We start from the raw sequence: 23,201 nt of genomic DNA, 5'->3' as shown, positions 1-23,201 counted from the left end.
GCGTCTGATGGACGAAATCTCCCATGCGTGCGAAGTCTGTGCCCCGGAAATTGAGTACCTTTGTTTTCGTGTTTGATCTAGGGAAGCTTTTCCTAAGGTTGAACCATACTATATTGTGGTCGCTGGAGGCTAGTGTATCTCCTACTGAGACCTCTGAAACGCTTTCCCCGTTGGTGAGTACCAGGTCGAGGATCGCCTGGGCCCTAGTGGGCTCCGTTACCATTTGTTTGAGACGTGCTCCCTTTATGGAGGTTAAGAGCCTCCTGCTACCCCTGGTTGTCGCTGAAAATGAGTTCCAGTCTGCATCAGGCATATTGAAGTCCCCTAGCAGTACAGCTTCTCCTCGTAGAGTGATATTCTCTATGTCTTCAATTAATTCTGCGTCCATGTCTTCCAGTTGTCTTGGGGGTCTGTAAACCACACCTAGATACAGGCATTTTTCTCTGCCTCTTGCCAGGTTTACCCAGAGGGACTCCCCGGTGTATTTGACATCTGTGATCCTGGTGGTTTTGATGTCCTCTTTAATGTATAGAGCTACCCCCCCTCCTAACCTGCCCTCTCTGTCCTGATGAAGTAGATTGTAGCCCGGTATAGCCATATCCCACCCATGTGAGTCCGTGAACCAAGTTTCAGATATTGCCACCACATCTAGGTCGGCATTCCTTATTTCAGCCTCCAATTCTAGAATTTTGTTACCTAAACTGTGTGCATTGACATACATGGCCCTCCATATCTTGTGTTTGCTAAGTCCCTGTGAGGCGTATCCTACCCGAGTCGGTGTGACTCCCAAAGAACTGTTTGCAATGTGGGTACTTACCTTGGACATGGAAGCGGAGTTTCGACTCACCTCATCAGGATAATTCCTTTCTGCACTAATATGTGAATGGGTACCCTTCCCCGACTTACCTAGTTTAAAGCCCTGTGAAACAGGCGGGCTAGTCGGTGTCCGAAGACGTTCTTACCCCTACTGGTCAGATGGAGTCCGTCTGGTCCCTGAAGTCCTTGTAGCGCTTCTCCATGGTTTAGAAATCCGAAGTTCATATCCCGGCACCATCCCTGTAGCCACTCGTTCGTCCTCAGGATACGTTCATCTCTGGCTCTTCCCTTGCCTCTAACTGGGAGGATCGATGAGAAAACCACCTGCGCTCCTGTCTGCTTCAGCCTCTCACCCAGTGCTCCAAAGTCTCTGGTGATGGTCTCCGGTGTGTTCCTGGCAGTGTCGTTGGTTCCTATGTGGACAAGAAGCATAGGAAAGTGGTCTCGGGGCGTGAGTAGTCTATCCAGACTGGCGGTGACATCTCGTATCCTGGCTCCAGGCAGACAGCAGACCTCCCTAGATTGCATATCCGGTCTGCAAATTGGTCCCTCGGTGCCCCTCAGCATGGAATCCCCGATGACTATTACTCTGCGCTTCTTTGGGGGGAGCCGGTCAGTTGTCCCTGGAGATGGAGCTGGGTGTTGGGCCTGCTCCTGTTCCTGCTCCTGTTTCCCATCGGCAGTTCCTTCCTGAAGAATCTGGAATCTGTTCCGCAGGACGAGTTGAGGGGTTGATGTATAGCTACCCTGTTTGTAAGAAGGAGGAGAAGATGAAGAGATTGAAAAAGGGGGGGGGGGGTCTCCTATGTTTGCCCGTGGAGGAGGTCACCAGCTGCCAGGAGTCAGTGCCGCTAGCCATTTCCTGTATCCCAATTGTTGGTTTCAAAGCTGATGATTTGGGTGTCTCGAGGATGGACTTGTCATGGGCCTACTCGGTGATTTGGGACAGGTCCTGGACGACTCCGTCGATGTAGGCCTCGTCCTCTCGGATGCTTCTCAGGCGTATCACCTCCTCCCTGAGGCTCCTTAGTTCCTGCATGAGATCTCCATCCAGCTGCGCAGCCTCCTCTGTCTGTGTAGAGACTGTAGTGTAGCGCTGGGGGATGGTCTCGGTTTGCACAGAGACCTCTGTCCACCGTCCTGGGTCTTCCTCCTTCTGCACGCAGTCCGTGGTTGCTTCCTGGATCCCCATAGCGACTGGAATACTGGTCTTGATTGTAGACTTCGCGCTTCTTGTCCTCCCTGCCATTGCTGAGTTGTAATTGAGGTCTGCCTGTCAGTAAGGAAGAGAATTAGGAAAATTAGAAAAATCTGTCTGTGAGCAGGTGTGAGATTTTGAAAGTTAGGGTGTCTGAGAGTTGGAAGATTGGGGTATCTAGTGCTTGAAAGATAAGGGTGTCTGAGAGACTGAGAGTTTGAGATGTCTGAGAGGGTTGCTGTCTGTGAGTTAGTATGAGAGCCTGTACGATTAGGGTGAAGGGATAGTGTGTTTGAGAGGTCCGCTTGTTGCCCTAAGGTATCGTTGTCTTATGTAGTTTGGCTCTTCTTAAGGCTCTTCGCAAAGGCGCTCTCGCTAAGGCGAGCGCCTTTGCCGCTCGCCGAACGGCTGTGCGCCGTTGGCTCGTCCCCTTTTATGGGGGGAGTACCCCATGGGGTACCCCATGAGCGGCTACTTAGGAAGCTGTGGAATCACGGGGTGGAAGGGGACGTACACAGATGGGTCAAACATTGATTGGCAGGCAGAAGGCAGAGGGTTGGAGTGAAAGGTCACTACTCGGGCTGGATGAGGGTCACGAGCGGAGTTCCGCAGGGGTCAGTGCTCGGACCACTGCTTTTCAATGTATTTATTAATGACCTGGAAACGGGGACAAAATGTGAAGTTATAAAATTTGCGGATGACACCAAACTCTGTAGCAGGGTTACAACTGCCGAAGAGTGTGAGGAACTACAAAGGGACCTAAACAAACTGGAGGAGTTGGCGAATAAATGGCAGATGAACTTCAATGTAGGGAAATGCAAGGTATTAGAGGGAAGTAGCCTTGAAAGGGACTTGGGCGTACTGGTGGACACAACAATGAAGTCAACGGCACAATGCGCAGCAGCCTCAAAGAAGGCAAACAGAATGTTGGGTATTATCAAGAAGGGTATTACAACCAGAACGAAAGAAGTCATCCTGCCGTTGTATCGGGCAATGGTGCGCCCGCACCTGGAGTACTGTGTCCAGTATTGGTCACCGTATCTTAAGAAGGATATGGCAATACTTGAGAGGGTTCAAAGGAGAGCGACACGAATGATTAAAGACATGGAAAACCTTTCATACACTGAAAGATTGGAGAGACTGGGGCTCTTCTCCCTGGAAAAGCGGAGACTTAGAGGGGACATGATAGAAACCTACAAGATCATGAAGGGCATAGAGAGAGTAGAGAGGGACAGATTCTTCAAACTTTCAGAACATAAAAGAACAAGAGGGCATTTGGAAAAGCTGAAAAGGGACAGATTCAAAACGAATGCTAGGAAGTTTTTCTTTACCCAGCGTGTTGTGGACATCTGGAATGCTCTTCCAGAGGGCGTAATAGGGCAGAGTACGGTGCAGGGGTTCAAGAAAGGATTGGATAATTTCCTACTGGAAAAAAGGGATAGAGGGGTATAGATAGAGGGCTACTGCACAGGTCCTAGACCTGTTGGGCCACCGCGTGGGCGGACTGCTGGGCACGATGGACCTCTGGTCTGACCCAGTGGAGGCATTTCTTATGTTCTTAATTTAAATTGTATTCTTTCCTGGATTGGAAGCCAATGAGAATTGATGAATGCCTCAGTAATGTGATCATGTTTTTTCAATGAATAGACGAGTCTCAGAGCTGTATTCTGAATTGTCTGTAGTTGTTTAATCATTATTGCAGGGCAGGGGAGGTAGAGGATATTGCAATAGTCTAGGATACTTAGGATTAGGGATTGTACTAGGAGCTGAAATTGTGTTTTTTCGAAGAATTTTTTGCACTTATGTGTGGAATAGTGTCCTGGTAGAGGATGTGGAGACAAAGACTACCTGAATTCATTGCGCAGACATGGGACAGACATGTGGGATATCTGAGGAAGAGAAGGAGATAGTAGATGCTACAGATGGGCAGACTGGATGGGTCATTAGGCCTTTATCTGCCTTCATGTTTCTATGTTTAATTTTCTTAGGAGCCTCTCGTGAGGTCCTTTATCAAAAGCTTTCTGAAAATCTAGATACACTATATCAGCTGGCTCACCTTTATCCACATGTTTATTCACACCTTCAAAGAAGTCAAGCAAATTGGTGAGTCAAGATCTCGGCTGAACCCATGCTGACTCCATCTCATTAAATCATGCTTGTCTATGTGTTCCATAATTTTATTTTTTATAAATGTTTCTTCCATTTTGCCCGGCACTGAAGTGAGGCTTACCAGTCTGTAATTTCCCGGATCTCCCCTGGAGCCCTTTTTAAAAATCGGCGTAACATTGGCCACCCTCCAATCTTCAGGTACTACAGACAATTTTAGCGACAGGTTACAGATCACTAATAGCAGGTCAGCAATTTCATGTTTGAGTTCTTTTAGTACCCTAGAATGTATAGTATACCATCTGGTCCTGGCGATTTATCACTTTTTAACTTGTGGATTTGGTTCAGTACATCTTCCATATTCACCTAGATTTCTTTCAGTTCTTCCGCATCATCACCCTTGAAAACCATTTCCTGTTCAGGTAGATCTCTTACATCTTCTTCTGTAAAGACCGAAGCAAATAATTCATTCAGTCTTTCCACTATGGCCTTATCCTCCCTGATAGAGATTTACGCGGGGATAGAAATCCCACCTTTCCCCACCCATTTGCACCAGAATCCCCTCCGTCCCCGCAGATCCCCACCAGAATCCCCTCCATCCCCGCACATCTCCACGAGGAATCCCCTCTGTCCCTACCCGACCCTGCAAGGAATTCCCTCCATCCCCGCCTGTCCCCATGAGGAATCTTCTCTGTCCCCACCCGTTCACCCTTAAAAGTTACCTGTCCCCATGAAAAGCAGCAATTACTTTTGTCAGTTTTTGTTTTTTTTTAAATCATAGTTTATTTAAACCAACAATAAAATACAATAGAAACAAATAACAGTGAACAGGAATAAGAGATGCATACATCACCGGAATGAATTAGAATAGACATTAGGTCATTTGATTGTAGGGTCAACCATTTCTTGTTTAAAGATATAAAAGAGTTGGATTTTTTTGGCAATATAAAGCTCATATCTGTAGAGCAAACAAATCTGGTTCCACCATCTGGCATAGGTAACTTGTGAGAGGTCCTTTCAAGATCCACAAATGTTTTTTAATGCAGCAATGAGTAAAGAATCAAACAATATAGCATCAAAATAATTTAAAGCAGAATTGAGAGAGGCACTTTTCAGGACAATGGTTACATAAGAAAAATGTGCCAAAACTGAACTGATAAACCCCAAAACAAACTCAGCAAGTACTTCATTTTGTACTAAATACAATTGGTGGCATAACCATGAGAGGGGGCTGGGCCTCCCACTTTCAGCTTAGCCCCCCTCAAAATGAACATTTCCCTTGTTGTATCTGGTGGGACATTTTGTTTTTAAAGGATTAACTGAATAATAAAAGAAGCGTCAAGAACATTGGATTTCCACAGTTTCGTTTCTTTTGGGACATTTGGTTTTTTCATCATCTTGGTCCCAGTTTTTGCTTTTGTCTATCTTCTATTAATTCTCTTTCCAGGCTTCAGGAACCCCTGTGGGAGTCGCATAAGCCTTGGGGGATTCCTGTGGGAGTACCGTAGACCTGGGGGTGATCCCTGTGGGAGTCCCATAGACTTGGGGGGATCCCCATTGGAGTCCCGTAGACCTGGGGGGAAGCACCTTAAGGGATTGAAAAGAAGGTTGGATAAGTTCCTACTGGAACAGAACATACACAAGTAAGGCTAGACTCAAATAGGGCACTGGTCTTTGACCTAAGGGCCGCCATGTGAACAGACAGCTGGGCACTGGTCTGATCCAGCAGCGGCAAATCTTATGTTCTTATCCCACAGATTCCCTCACAAGTTTACTGCTTCTGATGTACCTAAAAAAAATTGTTATTAGTTTTTGCCTCTCTTGCAAGTTTCTCTTCATATTCTTTCTTAGCTGTCTTTATGAATGCTTTGCATCTAACTTGCCAGTGCTTGTGTTTCTTCTTATTTTCTTCATTTGGATCCTTTTTCCATTGTTTAAAGCACAGTTCTTCAACCGCCGGTCCGCGGACTGGTGCCGGTCCGCAGAAAATTCCTGCCGGTCCGCATAGGACCGGTGAGATCAACTTCTTCAATTTCCTACCGGTCCGTGCAGGACCAGCAAGATCGAGGAGCTGTCCTTCGCGCAGGGCCGGAGAGATAATAGGGAGCCTCACATTGTGCTTTCTCCCCTCCCAGCGGCTCTCCTTACAAACGTAGCGATTGAAGAAGGAAGCCTTGGAGCTTTTGCTGAGTCGGGCCGCCTCTGATGATGCAACTTCCGCTTTCCTCAGAGGCGGTGCGACCCAACAAAGGACCCGAGGCTGCCTTACTGAATCGCAGCGCTGGCAAGTAAGGAGAGTTGCTGGGAGGGGAGAAAGCTGCTGGGCATGGTGAAAAAAAAAAGGGACAGCTGCTACTGGACCTGGATAGGGAGAAGGAGAGATGCTGCTGGGAGGGGAGGAGGGAAAGGAGTCTGGGAAGCTGCTGGGCATGGTGAAAAAAAAAAGGGACAGCTGCTACTGGACCTGGAGAGGGAGAAGGAGAGATGCTGCTGGGAGGGGAGGAGGGAAAGGAGTCTGGGAAGCTGCTGGGCAAGGGGAAAAAGGGACAGCTGCTACTGGACCTGGAGAGGGAGAAGGAGAGATGCTGCTGGGAGGGGAGGAGGGAAAGGAAAGGGAAGAGAGTTACTGCTGGACAGGGGGAGGAGGGAAGGGAGAAGAAAAAAAGGAAGGAAACAGCTTGCAGGGAGATTAGAGGAGGGGAAGGGGAGAGACAGGAATGAGATGGGAAGGGGGACAGCAGAGAAATTGAGAGGGACAAAGATGCTAGATCTGGTGTAGAAGAGATAAAAATGAAGAGAGCAGTGAAGCTGGAGTGAATCGTGTAAAAAGGAGAGAGGGACATAGGCTGGATGGAAAGGGGAGAGGGGCATAGAAAGAAGACAAATACTATATGGAAGGGGGAGAGGTCAGACAGTAGATGGAAGGGGCAGATGCTGGATTGAAGAGACAGAGAGGGCAGACGCTGGAAGGAAGAGAGTGAAAAGAAGATGAAAGCAGAAACCAGAGACAACAAAAGGTAGAAACAAATAATTTTATTTCTATTTTGTGATTAGAATATATCAGATTTGAAATATATATCCTGCTAGAGACATAACTGGAGACTGCAGTATTCTGTTAACATGATATTTCTATGAACTTGGCTTGTTCAGTTTTCTTGATAGTAGAGGGGATATATGTGAAGGGGAGGGGAGACAGGGGATTTGTTGGCCCATGCTCTGTATATTTGTATTTATAAAATCACAATTGTTCAGTATATTGTTTCTTTTTATACTTTAATAAAATACGTTCAATATAAAATCATAATTGCGGCTTGTGCAGATGGGATCAGATGGTTTGTGGGGACCGAGCTTGCGGAGATGGGGCGTAAACGGGGTTTTTAAATTTTAGTCCTAGTAGTTTGCCGGTCCACAAAATAATAATTTTATTTCTGCCGGTCCACGGGTGTAAAAAGGTTGAAGAACACTGGTTTAAAGGATGGGGGTTTTTTGGCTCTAATAGCCTCTTTCACTTCACCTTTTAACTACGCCAGCTCTCATTTCTTCTTCTTTCCACCATTGCTAATATGTGGAATACATCTAGTCTGGGCTTCCACAATGGTATTTTTAAATAACATCCACACCTGGTTTACAGTCCTAACCTTTGCAACTGATCTTTTTAGCTTCTTTTTAACCATTTTCCTCATTTTATCATAGACGCCCTTTCGAAAATTAAATGCCCCCAAATCAGATTTCTTTTGCGATGTTACTCCCGTTATCAGCTCAAATTTGATCACGTTGTGATCACTGTTTCCCAGTTGACCCAACACAGCTAACTCTTGTGCTATGTCTTGCATTTGTTTCTCATGCCTCTCACACCACCATGTCCTATATTTATCTCTCCCTCCCTATGCCCTTCAATTCTCTTCTTTCTTCATTTCCCTGTGTGCACCATTTCTTTCCCTCTCACTCAGACTCTCATGCCCAGCAATTCTCTTTCCCTCACTCCCTCCATTCTTCCATCCTATGTCCCAAGTTCTTGCTCCCCTCCCTCCATTCTGTGTCCTAGGTTCATGCCCCTCACTCCCTCCTTCCTTCTATCCTTTGTCTGAAGTTTCCTCCCTTCCTTCTGTGTTCCAATGTGCCTCTTTTCCACCCTTCTGTGTCCCAACACACTCCTTGCCCCCCATTCTCACTTGCCTCCCTTCCGTGTTTGTTCCCTCTTCTGACTGGTTCCCTCCTCCCCGCTCTACTTCTGTTCTCAAAGCCCCATGGCCGTGGTTCCTACATGCGGCCTGCAGCTGACTCGGAAGCCTTCCCTTCTGTGTCCAAACACTCCTCTTGCCTCCCTTTCTCACTTGCCTCCCTTTCTCACTTGCCTCCCTGCTGCAGCTGTTATCTCCTCTGGCTGGCTCTCTTCTCCCTGTTGTACTTCTCAAAGCTGTGACTGCGGGTCCTGCACGCATCTCGCAGCTGACCAACAGAGAGGGAAGGCTTCCGGGTTAGCTGTGGGCCACATGTAGGACCCGTGGCTGCGGTGTTTTGAAGAGAAGTATGGCAGAGAAGATGGAGCTGGCCAGAGGAGGCACATGAAGAGAGAAGCAGGACCTTTGTTCGTAAGTACAAGTCTGACGTAAATTGGGTGTTCTTAAACCGAGGACTGCCTGTATATGAATATCTCTGGCACTTACGTGCACACAGTTATGCCTTCTCTTTAGCTGGCTTGTTTCTAATTATAGGTGCATATTTTAAATGTTATGCAAGTATTCTATATAGCAGGCCTGCACAACTCAAAAATGATCTGGGGCTGAGACGAAGTCGGAAAATGTAGTGAGGGCCGCGGGTAATGGCCACAGCTCGAGGCACCCGGAACTATGCGGATGTTGCCATGATGACATCATACGCATGCGTGACATCAGGTCGGCATCCCATATGCACAGAGGCCTTCCAGATGGGCCATGAGACGCCAGTAGGGGGTGCCAGCAGGGAAGATGGCAGGAGAGAAGGCAAGGCACTGGCGCCGGCTGTTTGCCTACAGCAGTGTTTCTCAACTACTTCAAGCTAAGTATCCCCAACCTCATATCTCCCAAGCTCTGCCCTAAACCCACCCAAGCTCTGCCCCAGATCGTGCCCCCTTTACTAATTGTAATGCAATTTTTTCCTTTCATTTTTCATATACACACAATACACACAGCAGATATAAATTCTCAAAACTGACACATTTAAATCACTAAATTGAAAATAAAATCATTTTTCCTACCTTTGTTGTCTGGTGATTTCATTAGGTTGGACTTCCTTCTGACTGTGCATCCAGTATTTCTTTCACAATCTAGCCCCAGCCCCTTCGGGTCCAGGTCTCTATCTCTTTTCCCTCTGCTTACCCTCCCCAGATTCAGTGTCAGTGCCATTTTGTACTTGCCACCACCTTTGTTCCAGGTCTCCCTCTTTCTCCCTCCTCTGTTATGATCTTGCATCTCTCTGTTCTTCCTCAGGGTCTCTCTGTCTGCACCTCCCATAGTCCAGCATCTTCTACTTGTCTTTTCCCTTTGGTCCACGCCTCTCTCTCTCTCTCTGTCTTTCTTCTGCTTACAACATCCCCTGCAATGTTCAGCTTTTGTTCTCCTTTCTTCTAGGTCTTTCTCTCCTTCCTTCCTCCCTGGTCCAGATTCTTTCCTTCCTTCCTCCCTGGTCCAGATTCTTTCCACCTCTCTGCAGTCTTTTTCTCTCTCTTCCCTCTATACACCACCAAGTCCAATATCTGCGCCCCTCTCTTCTGCCTCCCCTTTGTTTCAGGTTTCTCTCTCTCTCTCTCTCTCTTCCCTCTGTTAACATTTCAAGTCCTCCCACCTTTGTTCTAGGTCTTTCTCTCTCACTCTCTTTGTCTTCCCCCTCCCCAGGGCCTGGCATCTCTCGCCGCTTGGTTAAGGGTGTTTCCCCCTATCTACCCCTCTAGTCCAGCATCTGCTCTGTCTTCCCCCTCCCTTTTGATTTAAGTCTGCTTTCCTGCCCCTCCTCAAGGTCCTTATCTGTCTCCCCCCCTCCCCGGGTGTCCAGATCCAATACAAGAAGCTTGCTCAATATTGGGGGGGGTCATCAACACCTATTGGCACCTATGAGCTGGCTCCTATGAAAATGGCAACTGATGTGAGAATTTTACTCTCAGTACATTCAAAAAGCATAGACCTAACTGGCCCCTGAGAACCTGACTGGTTAAGAGTGCTTCGAGGACTGGGCTGAGAATCACTATGTTCTGTTATAACGTTTTACAGGCACAGCCCAGGAGAATACCTATTACAACACTAAAGAGGCATGAGTCAAAAATAAAATACACAAAACCTGGAGTCACTGCATATTTCGTCCTTTGCCGGCTCCCCGGTGGTCACTCACCTCACCTTGCTCTGAACCTCGCTGCCGTCCAGCACCACCCACCTCTCACGAGGAATTTGAAACTGCGCGCACTGCGGAGCTCCACTCCTTCCCCTACCCTTCTGGAGTCACTCTCAAAGTCTCGCTATCTCACCCCTCCTGTAGGATCCGCTGCATCACAGACACTTTCTATAGCTGCTACATGGTTACGCTCACACCGCCAGCTACTGCACATAAAGAAAGCAAGACAACCTTGCCAGCACCAGTGAACCAATGAGAGGCCTACAGCATGCCCGGGACCCGCCTTCCAAATGTAATACAATCCTGTCACTTTAAACTGCAGTTGCAGCACGAAGAACGGCTCCTTAATTAGAATACTGTTACAGGGGTGGGACTGCGGCAGAGGAAGCAGCTGGGCGCTCGGGAGAACGCTGAAAGGTGAGGCCAGGCTTTTGGCGAATCGGGCAGCGCTGGCGCTGTACACATAGGCAAGTCAGCCGTACAGAGCCATATTGGCCGCGGGCCACAGTCAGAGCTGTTTTGGGTTGCATGCAGCCCGCGTGCCATATGTTGTGCAGGGCTGCTATAAAGGAACATAGATGCCTATGTTCCTTTATAGAATGGACTCGCTTTATGGGCTTTATTATATGCGACCTGTTATATGGATGTCCAGTGCAGTGCTGTGGTTGAATCTTGAGGCTATTAGCAGTTTGTAGATTTAATGAAAAACTTTTTATAATGATATGGTTTTAATATGTAAATAATTGTATGTTTCAGGCAAGAAGCAAAGAAGCAAGGGAACTTCGAAAATTGAAAATTGATACTGTATACAGATATATATTTGAAGTTTTAGGTGACAAACTTGGGATGGACCCAGCAGAAGTAGAGGAATCAATTCTGGATATTTTATCAGTAAGTCAGAATTTAATTTTAAGTACAATACAATAACAATATTATAATTTGGTTCAATGTGAATTACATAAGAAGGCACCAGGACATACTGAGAATTACAATTATACAGAAATCTAATATCCAAATTAAGAAATCATAATTAAAAACCCATTATCCCAGGACAAGCAGGCAGCATATTCCCACACATGGGTGACGTCACCGATGGAGCCCCGCAGCAGACAGCCTCGAAAGCAAACTTGCTTGAAGATCTCGATCTTTCGAGGGCTGCACCGCGCATGCGCGCGTGCCTTCCCGCCCGAACTAGGGGGCACATTTCCTGAGAGGATCCTCAGTTCGTTTAAATCCGCGGAGACAAGAAGACACGTTTTTCTACATCTCTGCAGCAATTTAGCCTTCTCTTCACCGCGGCTGTTTCTTTCTTTTAGTAAAGTTCGGTCGCTGTGCTCTCCTATTTTCTTTCTCTTTTTTTCTTAAAAAAAAACAAAACAACAATTTAAATTGTTTCTTTTATTTCTTGTCCGGCCGGTGAGCCTTGGGCCTAGGCCCAATTGCTCCTTCCGTTCGACACGGACTTTATTTTTTTCTATGTCCCGGCCTCTCACCGGGTATAAACGTTGTCGTCAATGCAATCGTGTGATGTCGGTCACCGATCCCCACTGCCGCTGTCTACAGTGCCTGGATCCAACCCATTCCCCAGAAGATTGTCATCGTTGTTTCACTCTCACTCCACGGGCTTTTTGACGCAGGTGCGCCCAATTTTTTCAACTTTTCGGAGACATGGAGCAACCTTCGGATTCAACTTCGACCTCGGCGGCTGCCCCGGTCTCGAAGGCTTCGACTCCGACAACATCGACGATCACGGTCTCGAAGGCTTCGACCCAAGTTCCGGCTGGAGCTTCGGTCTCGAAGGCCTCGACCTTGCCTGCTTCGGTTCCCTCGAAGACGGTGCCATCGGTGAAGTCTTCCATGGGGGGTAAGTCTCCGGGTTCTCTTTCAGGTACCGTACCCAAGAAGCCACCAGAGTCCTCTGCACGTCCATCTTCCAAGCGTACCTCCAAGATAAGGGAATACTCACCTTCGAGGTCGCCCTCTTCGGAGCGTACTGCTGCACCTACGAGATCAGAACCTTCTGTCTCGGTGCCGATGCTGGAGGACATGCTAAAATCTATACTGACCACTCAGATTTCCTCCTTAGTGGCTCAATTGGTCCCGTCCTCGCCTTGCCTCGGACGAATCAGCCTGTCACCCAACTGGAGCTTCCAGTATCTCGAGGCCGATCCCGGACACCGAAGAGAATTCCTTCATCTGATTCTTCTCCGGAATCACCTCCGACGAAGCACCGGTCGAAGCATTCGAGACATATTGCTTCCAAGCTTCGGAGGGAGTCTTCAGCTTTGGATACCGAGACTTCTCTGCCTCATTCTTCGAAGTCGAAGCACGGATCCCGACACCATCGCGCATCGACTCGAAGTCCTTCTCGACCGAAGACTCCACCGTCGAAGCCAGCTCGTCGAGACACTTCACCTCAGACCTCGACTCATTCGGTACCACGTACACCTGGTACTTCTCCATCCAGGAGCCTTAAGAGGAAACATTCTCTTACTCCACCTCACAGTGCAGCTTCTTCTGTGACTCTATGTCTAGACTCAGAACCACTGTCACCATATTCCAGAGAGGCTTCTCCTTCATACTCAGCACTTCCTAAATCTCGCAGTGTGTCTCCTGAGGAAGCGTCTGATTCCAAATCCATTTCATTTGCCAAATTTATCTTTAATATGGGACAAGCTCTCAAACTAGATCTTCATTCTGATTCTAAATATACTCCTGAATATTTAGCAGATATGGAGCTTCCTCATCCGCCTAAAGAGTCACTACGTTTACCAATGACTCCTGTTCTTAAACAAACCTTCGTTCGTAACATGGAGACTCCTTATTCCATCACTGCCATTCCATCTAAATTGGAATCCCGTTATCGAACAGTTCCATGTAAAGGTTATGAAAAGTCTCAACTGTCTCATCAATCCCTGGTAGTGGAATCCTCTTTGAAGAAAGCACATCCTTCTAAAATCTACACTTCAGTTCCTCCAGGCAGAGAAGGTCGTACCATGGATAAGTTTGGTCGCCGTTTATACCAGAACTCTATGATGGCAAATAGAGTTCTTAATTATAGCTACATTTTTACATCCTACTTCAACCATTTTCTGAAGATTTTACCATCTTTTTACCCGGATATCTCCACCACTCGTCTTTCAGAATTCAAACTCATCCTCAAGACTCTTTCTCAATTACGACTCTTCATGTTACAAGCCTCATATGACGCATTTGAACTCTCGTCTCGAGCATCTGCCTTTGCTGTAGCCATGCGTCGTTTAGCATGGTTACGTATTGTTGACATGGATCCCAATCTTCAAGATCGATTGGCAAATCTACCTTGTCAGGGAAACAAATTGTTCGATGACTCTATTGAAGCAGCTACCAAGTGTCTCTCAGAACATGAACGCTCTTTTGCTTCCGTCATTCGACCAAAACCTAAACCTACACCAACTAGAGGTTTCAAACAGACTCCACGTCGTTATCCTCAGAAAACGACTCCTGCTTTTTCCAGGCCTCCTCCTCGTCGTCCTCCTCAACAACAACGCCAGCAAAAGTCTCAGACTCCTGCTGCCACCAAATCTGCTCAGTCTTTTTGACAGTCTCAGCCTGAGCATTCCAATTTCTCTGTTTCCAAATTCTCCCCTCCCCATAGGGGGTCGTCTTTCCACATTTTATCACCAGTGGGAGCTCATTACATCAGATCTCTGGGTGCTTACCATCCTACGAGAGGGATATTCTCTTCGGTTACTTCAGGTGCCTCCAGATCGCCATCCAAGAGAGTGTCCTTCCAATCAGTCGCACCTTCCCTTTCTTCTTCAAGAAGCTCGGGCTCTGCTTCGCCTGCGAGCTGTGGAGGAAGTTCCTCTTCCCCAAAGGAACTTGGGATTCTACTCCCGTTATTTTCTAGTTCCCAAAAAGACGGGGGATTTGCGACCGATCCTGGATCTCAGAGCTCTCAACAAATTTCTAGTCAAAGAGAAATTTCGAATGCTCACTCTGCCAACTTTATATTCCTTAATGGATCACGGGGATTGGATGTGTTCCCTCGATCTCAAAGAGGTGTATACTCATATCCCTATTCATCCAGCATTTCGCAAATACCTCCGATTTCAAGTAGGAAGCCTTCATCTGCAGTACCGAGTTCTCCCCTTCGGATTGGCTTCTTCTCCCAGAGTTTTCACAAAATGTCTGGTGGTGGTGGCTGCAGCTCTTCGCAACCAGGGTCTCCAAGTATTTCCATACCTCGACGACTGGCTCATCAAAGCTCCCTCTTTTTCTTTTTTTTTTTATCAATAAATGTTTATTGAAAAGTTTTGAGAATATACAAACATACCATGAATATCATGGACAACAGAACATACAGCCATCAATCAGAGAGCACCACAATAAATGTACAAATCACAGAAGTACCCCCACCTATACAGTCAAGCCCCTGATACCCAGCAACAACCAGAACTCCACAAATCCCTCCCCTCCACCCCCAAGCTTCACCTCCAGCAAAGAGGGCCCCCAGTTGGTTCTTCAGGAGAGCCCTCTCAGTCCTCAACCCCCCCCCCCCCACAGAAAGAAGCTCAAGACAAAGATGTAATTTTATCAAGGATTCGTGTCCAAGTCCGGGTATAAGTATAATAATAACCATGACGCTTTGCAATAGACAGTTCCATATTACAAATAAACTGGAGTTTAACAGTCCATTCCAATTGGGTGGGCGCCTGCCCCTGTTTCCAACGAGCAGCTATCAAACATTTAGCCGCCGCCAGGCCCCAACGTCGGATCTTAGTTTGCCATGAATATAAACATACATTGTAAAGGCCTAGCAAGCACCCCTGCGGAGAAAAAGGCAATAATATTTGTAACAATTGTGATAAACACCCCACCACCTGCCTCCAGAAAGGCTGTAGGACGGGACAGGCCCACCAGATATGCAAAAATGTCCCCAAGTCCATCCCACATCTCCAACACAAGGCTGAAACACCTGGATACATACGGTGAAGACGTTCCGGTGTATAGTACCACCTCATCACCACTTTGTAAGCGTTTTCCTTAATGAGAGCACATGAGGTGGCCTTGCCTACCTCAGTGGTGATCAGAGCCCACTCCTGAACAGAAAATGTACAGTTTAAATCCAACTCCCAAACTCGCTGATAAAGAGATGGAAAGGAATAGGAGCCTCGAATATATTGGTAAAGAACAGAGATAGGCTTAGGAAGGCTCTTAAGAGTGAACCACATGTGAGCAAAGGGATCATTAGACTGAAAAGATCCCCGATCCCACTCCCGAGAATGAAGAAAATGACGTATTTGAGAATAGGCTAGAAAGTCTCCTTTGGGCAAGGCAGCACTAAGCCGGAAGGTTTCAAAAGACATCAGGACCCCTTTTTGAAGCACATCCCGAAAAGTATGCAACCCTAAATGTGCCCACCGCACAAATGTAGAACTCTCCCTTCCAACGGGGAACAGGGGCTCCTCCCGCACCGCCCCCAAAATCGACGGAACCACCCCCCCTCCCCAACGGCGACGGGTATCGCACCACACTTTCAAAAGATGTTCCAGAAATGGGTTCCCCGGAACCACGAACCTCCCAGTACCAATGGAAGATGACCAAAGTAAATATTTCAAACAGGGGCGCCCCACAAAATGTTGTTCCAGTCGGACCGCCAACTTATACTCTGCAATCTCCCAATCCAATAAGAGACGCAATTGAGCTGCTCGAAAATACCAAAATAAATTCGGTACCGCCCGCCCCCCACTAGCCCTGTCCGCCCACAGCGCTGCCCTAGAAATACGAGAAGGCCTCCCCTGCCAAATAAAGCGAAAAAACAGAGTATGCAACTGTTTCAAAACTAGAGTAGGGACCGAAATCGGCAATGTTTGGAAAAGAAAAAGCAAGCGGGGCAAAACATTCATTTTAAGAACTGCTATGCGACCCCACCATGACAACCAAAACCCATTCCAGCGTTGAATATCAGTCCTAATCTGTTGAATAAGCCGCGCATAGTTAACAGTAAACAGGTAACCGAATCCCCAAATAACGAATAACCCCGGGCGCCCAGCGGAAAGGAAACCGAACAGCCAAACGACGTTGGTCTTCTTCTCCCAATGTAACACTCAGCATTTCAGATTTATCCTTATTCACCGTAAATCCCGAAACCCTCCCATATTCCATAAAAAGGGCAACAAGAATCGGCAAGGAAACCTCCGGGTCCCGAACATACAATAACACATCGTCGGCAAACAGTGCTAGTCGATGTTCAAGATCTCCCACCTTCACCCCCAATAAATCCCCATGCTCCCGTATACGAATGGCTAACGGTTCCATAGACAGAGCAAACAACAAGGGAGATAAAGGACAGCCCTGTCGAGTGCCTCTCCCAATGGAAAAAAATTCGCTATAAATCCCATTAATACGCATTAATTAATAGTAGCCTTAGGATCCCTATAAAAGGCTTGCACCCAAGCCAAAAAGAAAGAGCCCAGCCCCATCCGATGCATCACCTGCCATAAAAATTCCCACGCCACTTGATCGAAAGCCTTTTCAGCATCAATCGCCAAAAAGGCAACTTTTGCAGAAGTCCGCTGTGCAGCCCACAAAAGATGCAACGTTCGTCTAATATTATCACAAACCTGCCTCTTTTGAACAAAACCAGATTGATCCAAATGTACCAGAGAGGGTAGTACCTTTCCCAGACGAAGAGCCAAAACTTTCGCTAGAATTTTTGCATCAGTATTTAATAACGAAATCGGTCTATACGACCCGCACCCAATAGGATCTCTGCCCGGCTTGAGCAAGACCGAAATCCCTGCCTCCCCCATGGACTTGGGCAAGGGGGAACCTCCCCGTACTCCATTCGCTACGCGGACCAATAATGGAGCCAAAATCTCACGAAAAAGTTTATAAAATTGATTAGTATACCCATCTAGCCCAGGCGATTTGCCCAACTTCAAATTAGCAATGACTCCCAGAACTTCCCCTAATTCAATAGGCTCATTAAGCACATCCCTCTCAGTGTCCGAAAGCTGCGGTAGCCGCAACTCAGAAAGGTACCCCTCAATGGCCGCGGAATCATGCCCCCCCGATGGCTGATACAAGTCTGAGTAAAAATCATGGAACACAGCACTAATAGCCGAATCGGTACAATGCACAGTGCCCGCAGTATCCCTAATCTTTGTAATATTCGCTCTCGCCTGCTTCAGCTTAATAAGTCGAGCTAAGCGAGATCCAGGTGTGTTATTATACTCATAAACAGTGTGGCGTAGGCGCAGCCGCAAGAACTCGTATTCCTCCATCTGCAGTAAGGAGAGTTCCGCACGAACCTTAACAAGATGGTCATACACCAAGGGGTCCTGATGTCTCTGATGCAACTTCGTCAATCGCTCCAGCTGTTCATGAAGCGCTAAAGAACGCTGCGCCCGCAAACGCTTTCGGCGAGCACCCCATTTAATAAAAACGCCCCGTACTACCACCTTCAGTGCATCCCACAGAATCGCATCAGTGACTGTATCGTTATCATTATGTTGAAGGTACTGAGCCACTGTCGTACCCACCTCTCGAAATACAGCCGGATCTTTTAATAAAGACTCATTAAGTCGCCAAAAACGACGTCCCACCCCCTCCCAATAACCTGCGCAGGCTACCCACACTGGCGCGTGGTCAGAAATTTGGATAGTTCCAATTTCAGCCTGTCGTATCCCGCCCCAAGAGTTACGATGAACCCAAACCCCATCAATGCGCGCATATGATCTATGTGCATGAGAGTAGTGAGTGTAAGAGCGCTGCGCAGGATGAGACAACCTCCAACTGTCTACCAAGCCCAAAGAAGAAAACAAAGATAGAAGAGCTTTTCTAGCAGCCCTAGTCGGAGACCGAGTCCCTCCCACAGAGTGATCCAGATGAACATCTGGGGTAACATTAAAATCTCCACCCAGATAAACAGAGCCTTTCACAAAACCCACCAATTCAGTTCTAAGGGACCCAAAATATGTTGCTTGACCAGTGTTGGGACCATACAGATTTATAATAGTGATGGGACGGCCCTGTAAGGTAGCCATTAGAGCCAAGCATCTCCCTGCCCCATCCCGAAAGACTTGTTGAACCACTAGACCCAGTCCCTTTCGAACCAAGATGGCCACCCCTCCCACCCTCTTCCCCGGCACCGCCCCCTGGTGTGTCCAGATTTGATCAAAATATGGAGATTGTAGGACTGCTACATCTCGAGGCCTTAAATGTGTTTCTTGAAGTAAACAAACATCCCATCGCAAGCGTGTCAACTCTTTTAATACAATACTGCGCTTACCCGGACTATTAAGTCCATTAACATTCCACGAACCTAAAATGAAAAGCTTATCACCCTCCTTCCCTGTCCCTCTTCCCCCCCTAACCCCCCCAGAGCCCACCCCCCTCCCCCCTCCCCTGCGCTGATCCGAATCCCGAGCCTCAGGATTCGCCAGCGTGTAGAAAGTGCAATCCTCCCCCAAAGGCAATCATCACTCATCTATAAAGTCAATGAAACTTCCAACAAATGAATTCCCCCACTGTCACTATATTCCACTCCCCCCTCTCCATCCTGCACTCATCATCCAAGCACTCCCCCAACCCCTCACACCCCATACTTGCCAGACCCCAACACCCAGAGAACCATACAACTTCACACGTACACCATGAGAACAGTACATAATAAGAAACCACCAAACCCCATTCAAAGAGAGCAGTGTCAAACCAATGTCTCCAATTCTCCCAGCCAATTCCAAGGGCCTGCACTCAACCGGCCCAGGCAAAGCCCCGCAACGAGGCGGAACAAAATGGTTTTACCAGCGTCCAAACATGTTCAGGTCTGGGATTTCGCAGATTTCTTGCCAGAACGCAACGCTGTACTCCAAGGCTCGCTTTGCGCAGAAGTGGATGCTACTGCCGGAGGTCTGTCCCCTTCCATCGGAGTCCCGCAGCCCAGAGCTCTCATCTCCGCCCAAGCCTCCGACACTGTGGTAACTCGGCGAGATGTGCCGTTAATGGTCATCCATATGCCAAAGGGGAATAGCCACCGATATTTATGGCCCCCAGTGCGCAGCGCTTGTGTGACATCTTTAAACGCTCTGCGCTTCTGCAAAGTAGACCACGCCAAATCTTGGAAAACCCCCACTGCCAGATCTTTCCATCGGAGAGCTGCTTGTCTGCGGCCCGCCAATAAAATACGTTCCTTCAGTGTAAACTCTCCAAAGCAGGCTATTATATCTCGTGTGCCCTGAGCCCTGGGAGCTCCCAACCTGCGGTGGGCCCGCACCAGAACGATAGACTCAGGAACTTCAGCTCCATCCGCCCTCAGTAGATGTGCACAAAAGGCTCTCACCACCTCTTTACTGTCCCGAAAAGCTTCCGTTTCAGGGATGCCTTTGAAACGCAGGTTGCATCTCCGAGAGCGGTTCTCCAAGTCTTCAACTTGTGCCTGCAGTTCCCGGAGTTCAGTCGATAGGCGACCCGTAACATCAGAGGTAGTGGATACAGTGGTAGTTAGAGCAGCCACGTTGTCTTCAGAAGCTGAAACCCAAGCTCCCAGCTCACTGACCTCCGTACGGAGCTCTGCAATCGCCGCCCGCACATCTCCCCTCACTCCAATTATTTCAGCCTTGAGCTCTGTAAACCAGGCAGCCATGGACTTTTTCGGTGCCTCTCCAGCCTCCCCCCGCTGGTCAGAGATGCCTTCATCTTCCGACTCGGACTGAGTCGTCGGCCCGGCCGCCATCTTTTTTTTCTCTCCCATGCCACTCACCACTCCGGGCCCGATTTTTCCGGCGGATCGCCGAAAAATTTAAATTTGTCCAGGCGTTTTCGGGTCGCCATCAGCAGAGGAACCCCGGCAGCCGAAAATAGTGGCTAAGAAACAACGCTGTGGAAGCTCCACTCGCGATGTCTTCCAAAAGCCCGACGGAGCTTCTGCCTCACGCTGCCATTCAGCGAGGTGACGTCACTTCCAGCTCCCTCTTTTTCAGGGGTTATTGCAGCGACCCAACAGACTATTCTTTTTCTTCAAAGTTTGGGATTTCACATAAACTTTCCCAAATCTCAGTTGACTCCCTCTCAGTCTCTCCAGTTCATAGGAGCAACTCTGGACACTATCAATCTGAGAGCCTACCTTCCACAACCACGTCAGGCCGCACTTCTTCAGATTTCTCAACAAGTCTTCCACCTTCCATCTGTTCCAGCACGAAAGATGATGGTTCTGCTCGGTCACATGGCTTCTACAGGTCATGTGATTCCTTTTGACAGACTTCACCTTCGTATTCCTCAATGGACACTGGCATCCCAATGGCAGCAAACCGTGGATCCACCTTCTCGACTGATTTCCATAACTCCTTCATTGCGGAAGTCTCTCCGTTGGTGGATTCTCTCTTTGAATCTTTCAAGAGGCTTGCTGTTCCACCCTCTTCCTCATCAGAAAGTCCTCACAACCGACTCGTCAACGTAAGCATGGGGAGCTCATGTGGACGGTCTCTGTACTCAGGGTCTATGGACTCAGACAGACCGTCGGTGTCATATCAATCTGTTGGAACTCAGAGCGATATTCTATGCTTTCAAAGCTTTTCAACATCTCCTTCACGACATGGTAATTCTTGTACGTACAGACAACCAGGTAGCCATGTACTATGTCAACAAACAAGGAGGGATGGGATCTCATTCCCTATGTCAAGAAGCTCTGAAATTATGGCATTGGGCAATTCTTCACAACCTCTACCTCAGAGCTGTTTACATTCAGGGTCAACACAATTATTTGGCGGACAAATTGAGTCGTCTTCTACAACCTCACGAATGGACGCTCAATTCTCCTACTCTTCACCAAATCTTTGCTCATTGGGGAACTCCGCAGATAGATCTGTTTGCATCGCCTCTCAACTTCAAGCTGCCTCAATTTTGCTCCCGCATTTACGCTCCTAAACGTCTCGAAGCAGATGCGTTTCTTCTGGATTGGAGGAATCAGTTCTTTATGCCTTTCCTCCGTTTCCTCTGATTCTCAGGACTCTTGTCAAACTGAAGTCAGAACATGCCACCATGATTCTGATAGCTCCTCGGTGGCCCAGGCAACCTTGGTTCTCCCTTCTACTTCAACTCAGCATCAGGGAGCCTCTACTTCTGCCAATATTTCCTTCTCTACTCACGCAGAGTCAAGGATCCTTGCTTCATCCCAATCTGCAGTCTCTACACTTAACGGCTTGGTACCTTTCTGCATAACAGACTTTCCTCAATTTTCTCAGTCTGTTCAAGATATACTACTTGCTTCCAGAAATACATCAACTAGACAATGTTATGGCCAGAAGTGGACTAGATTTTCTACTTGGTGTTCTACGCATCACTTGCATCCTATATCGTCCTCTTTAGCATCAGTTTTGGACTACTTGCTTCATTTGTCCCAATCTGGACTTCAAACTACATCTATTCGAGTCCATCTTAGTGCTATAGCTGCTTTTCATCAGCCTCTGGATGGAAAACCTCTTTCTGCACATCCTATGGATTCTCGCTTTATGAAAGGACTTCTAAATCTCCATCCACCGCTTAAACCACCTCCAGTGGTTTGGGATCTCAATGTTGTTTTAGCTCAACTTATGAAACCTCCTTTTGAACCGCTTGACAAAGCTCACCTCAAGTATCTCACTTGGAAAGCTGTGTTTTTGATTTCCCTCACATTTGCTCGACGAGTCAGTGAGTTACAAGCGTTGGTTGCAGATCCACCTTTCACAGTTTTTCATCATGACAAGGTGGTACTCCGTACTCATCCTAAATTCTTACCTAAAGTTGTTTCAGAATTTCACATCAATCAGTCTATTGTTCTACCTGTATTTTTTCCAAAGCCTCATTCTCATCCTGGAGAAGCGGCTCTTCATACCTTGAACTGTAAGCGTGCCTTGGCTTTCTACCTCCAACGCACTCAACTTCACAGAACATCTCCTCAACTTTTCATCTCATTTGATCCGAACAGGTTGGGACGTCCTATATCAAAACGCACCATCTCCAACTGGTTGGCTGCTTGCATTTCTTTCTGCTATGCTCATGCTGGTCTTCCTCTGCAAGGTCGAGTGACGGGCCACAAAGTTAGAGCTATGGCGGCATCTGTAGCTTTCCTCCGATCAACTCCTATTGAGGAAATCTGCAAGGCTGCCACTTGGTCCTCGGTTCATACTTTCACCTCTCATTATTGTCTGGATACCTTATCCAGGAGGGATGGCCATTTTGGCCAATCTGTTTTGCAAAATCTTTTTTCATAAATTGCCAACTTCCCTCCATCCCTTTTTACTTAGCTTGGAGGTCACCCATGTGTGGGAATATGCTGCCTGCTTGTCCTGGGATAAAGCACAGTTACTTACCGTAACAGTTGTTATCCAGGGACAGCAGTCAGATATTCCCACAACCCTCCCACCTCCCCTGGTTGGCTTCTTGGCTAGGTATCTGAACTGAGGATCCTCTCAGGAGATGCGCCCCCTAGTTCGGGCGGGAAGGCACGCGCGCATGCGCAGTGCAGCCCTCGAAAGATCGAGATCTTCAAGCAAGTTTGCTTTCGAGGCTGTCCGCTGCGGGGCTCCGTCGGTGATGTCACCCATGTGTGGGAATATCTGCCTGCTGTCCCTGGATAACAACTGTTACGGTAAGTAACTGTGCTTTATTGTAAAGCAAATTTCTGGAAAAAAAAGCATCCTACAAAATCTTAGGCAATTATTTTCCAATATAATTTCCTATGATAATGCTTTCT

At 47.6% G+C, this 23,201-nt stretch overlaps 1 protein-coding gene across 1 annotated transcript in view; it reads left to right on the top strand.

Moving 5' to 3' along the window:
- Window positions 1–23,201, top strand: part of DNAH8 (dynein axonemal heavy chain 8) — a 1,666,792-nt gene that overhangs the window by 44,847 nt on the left and 1,598,744 nt on the right. The window contains 1 exon segment of the mRNA XM_033937418.1: window positions 11,240–11,374. Coding sequence (XP_033793309.1) covers window positions 11,240–11,374 — 135 coding nt within the window.

Source organism: Geotrypetes seraphini, chromosome 3, assembly GCF_902459505.1.
Source record: "Geotrypetes seraphini chromosome 3, aGeoSer1.1, whole genome shotgun sequence".
Taxonomy (NCBI): domain Eukaryota; kingdom Metazoa; phylum Chordata; class Amphibia; order Gymnophiona; family Dermophiidae; genus Geotrypetes; species Geotrypetes seraphini.
The sequence above is the reverse complement of the archived record's forward strand: the minus strand, read 5'-3'. Positions and strand labels throughout refer to the sequence as shown.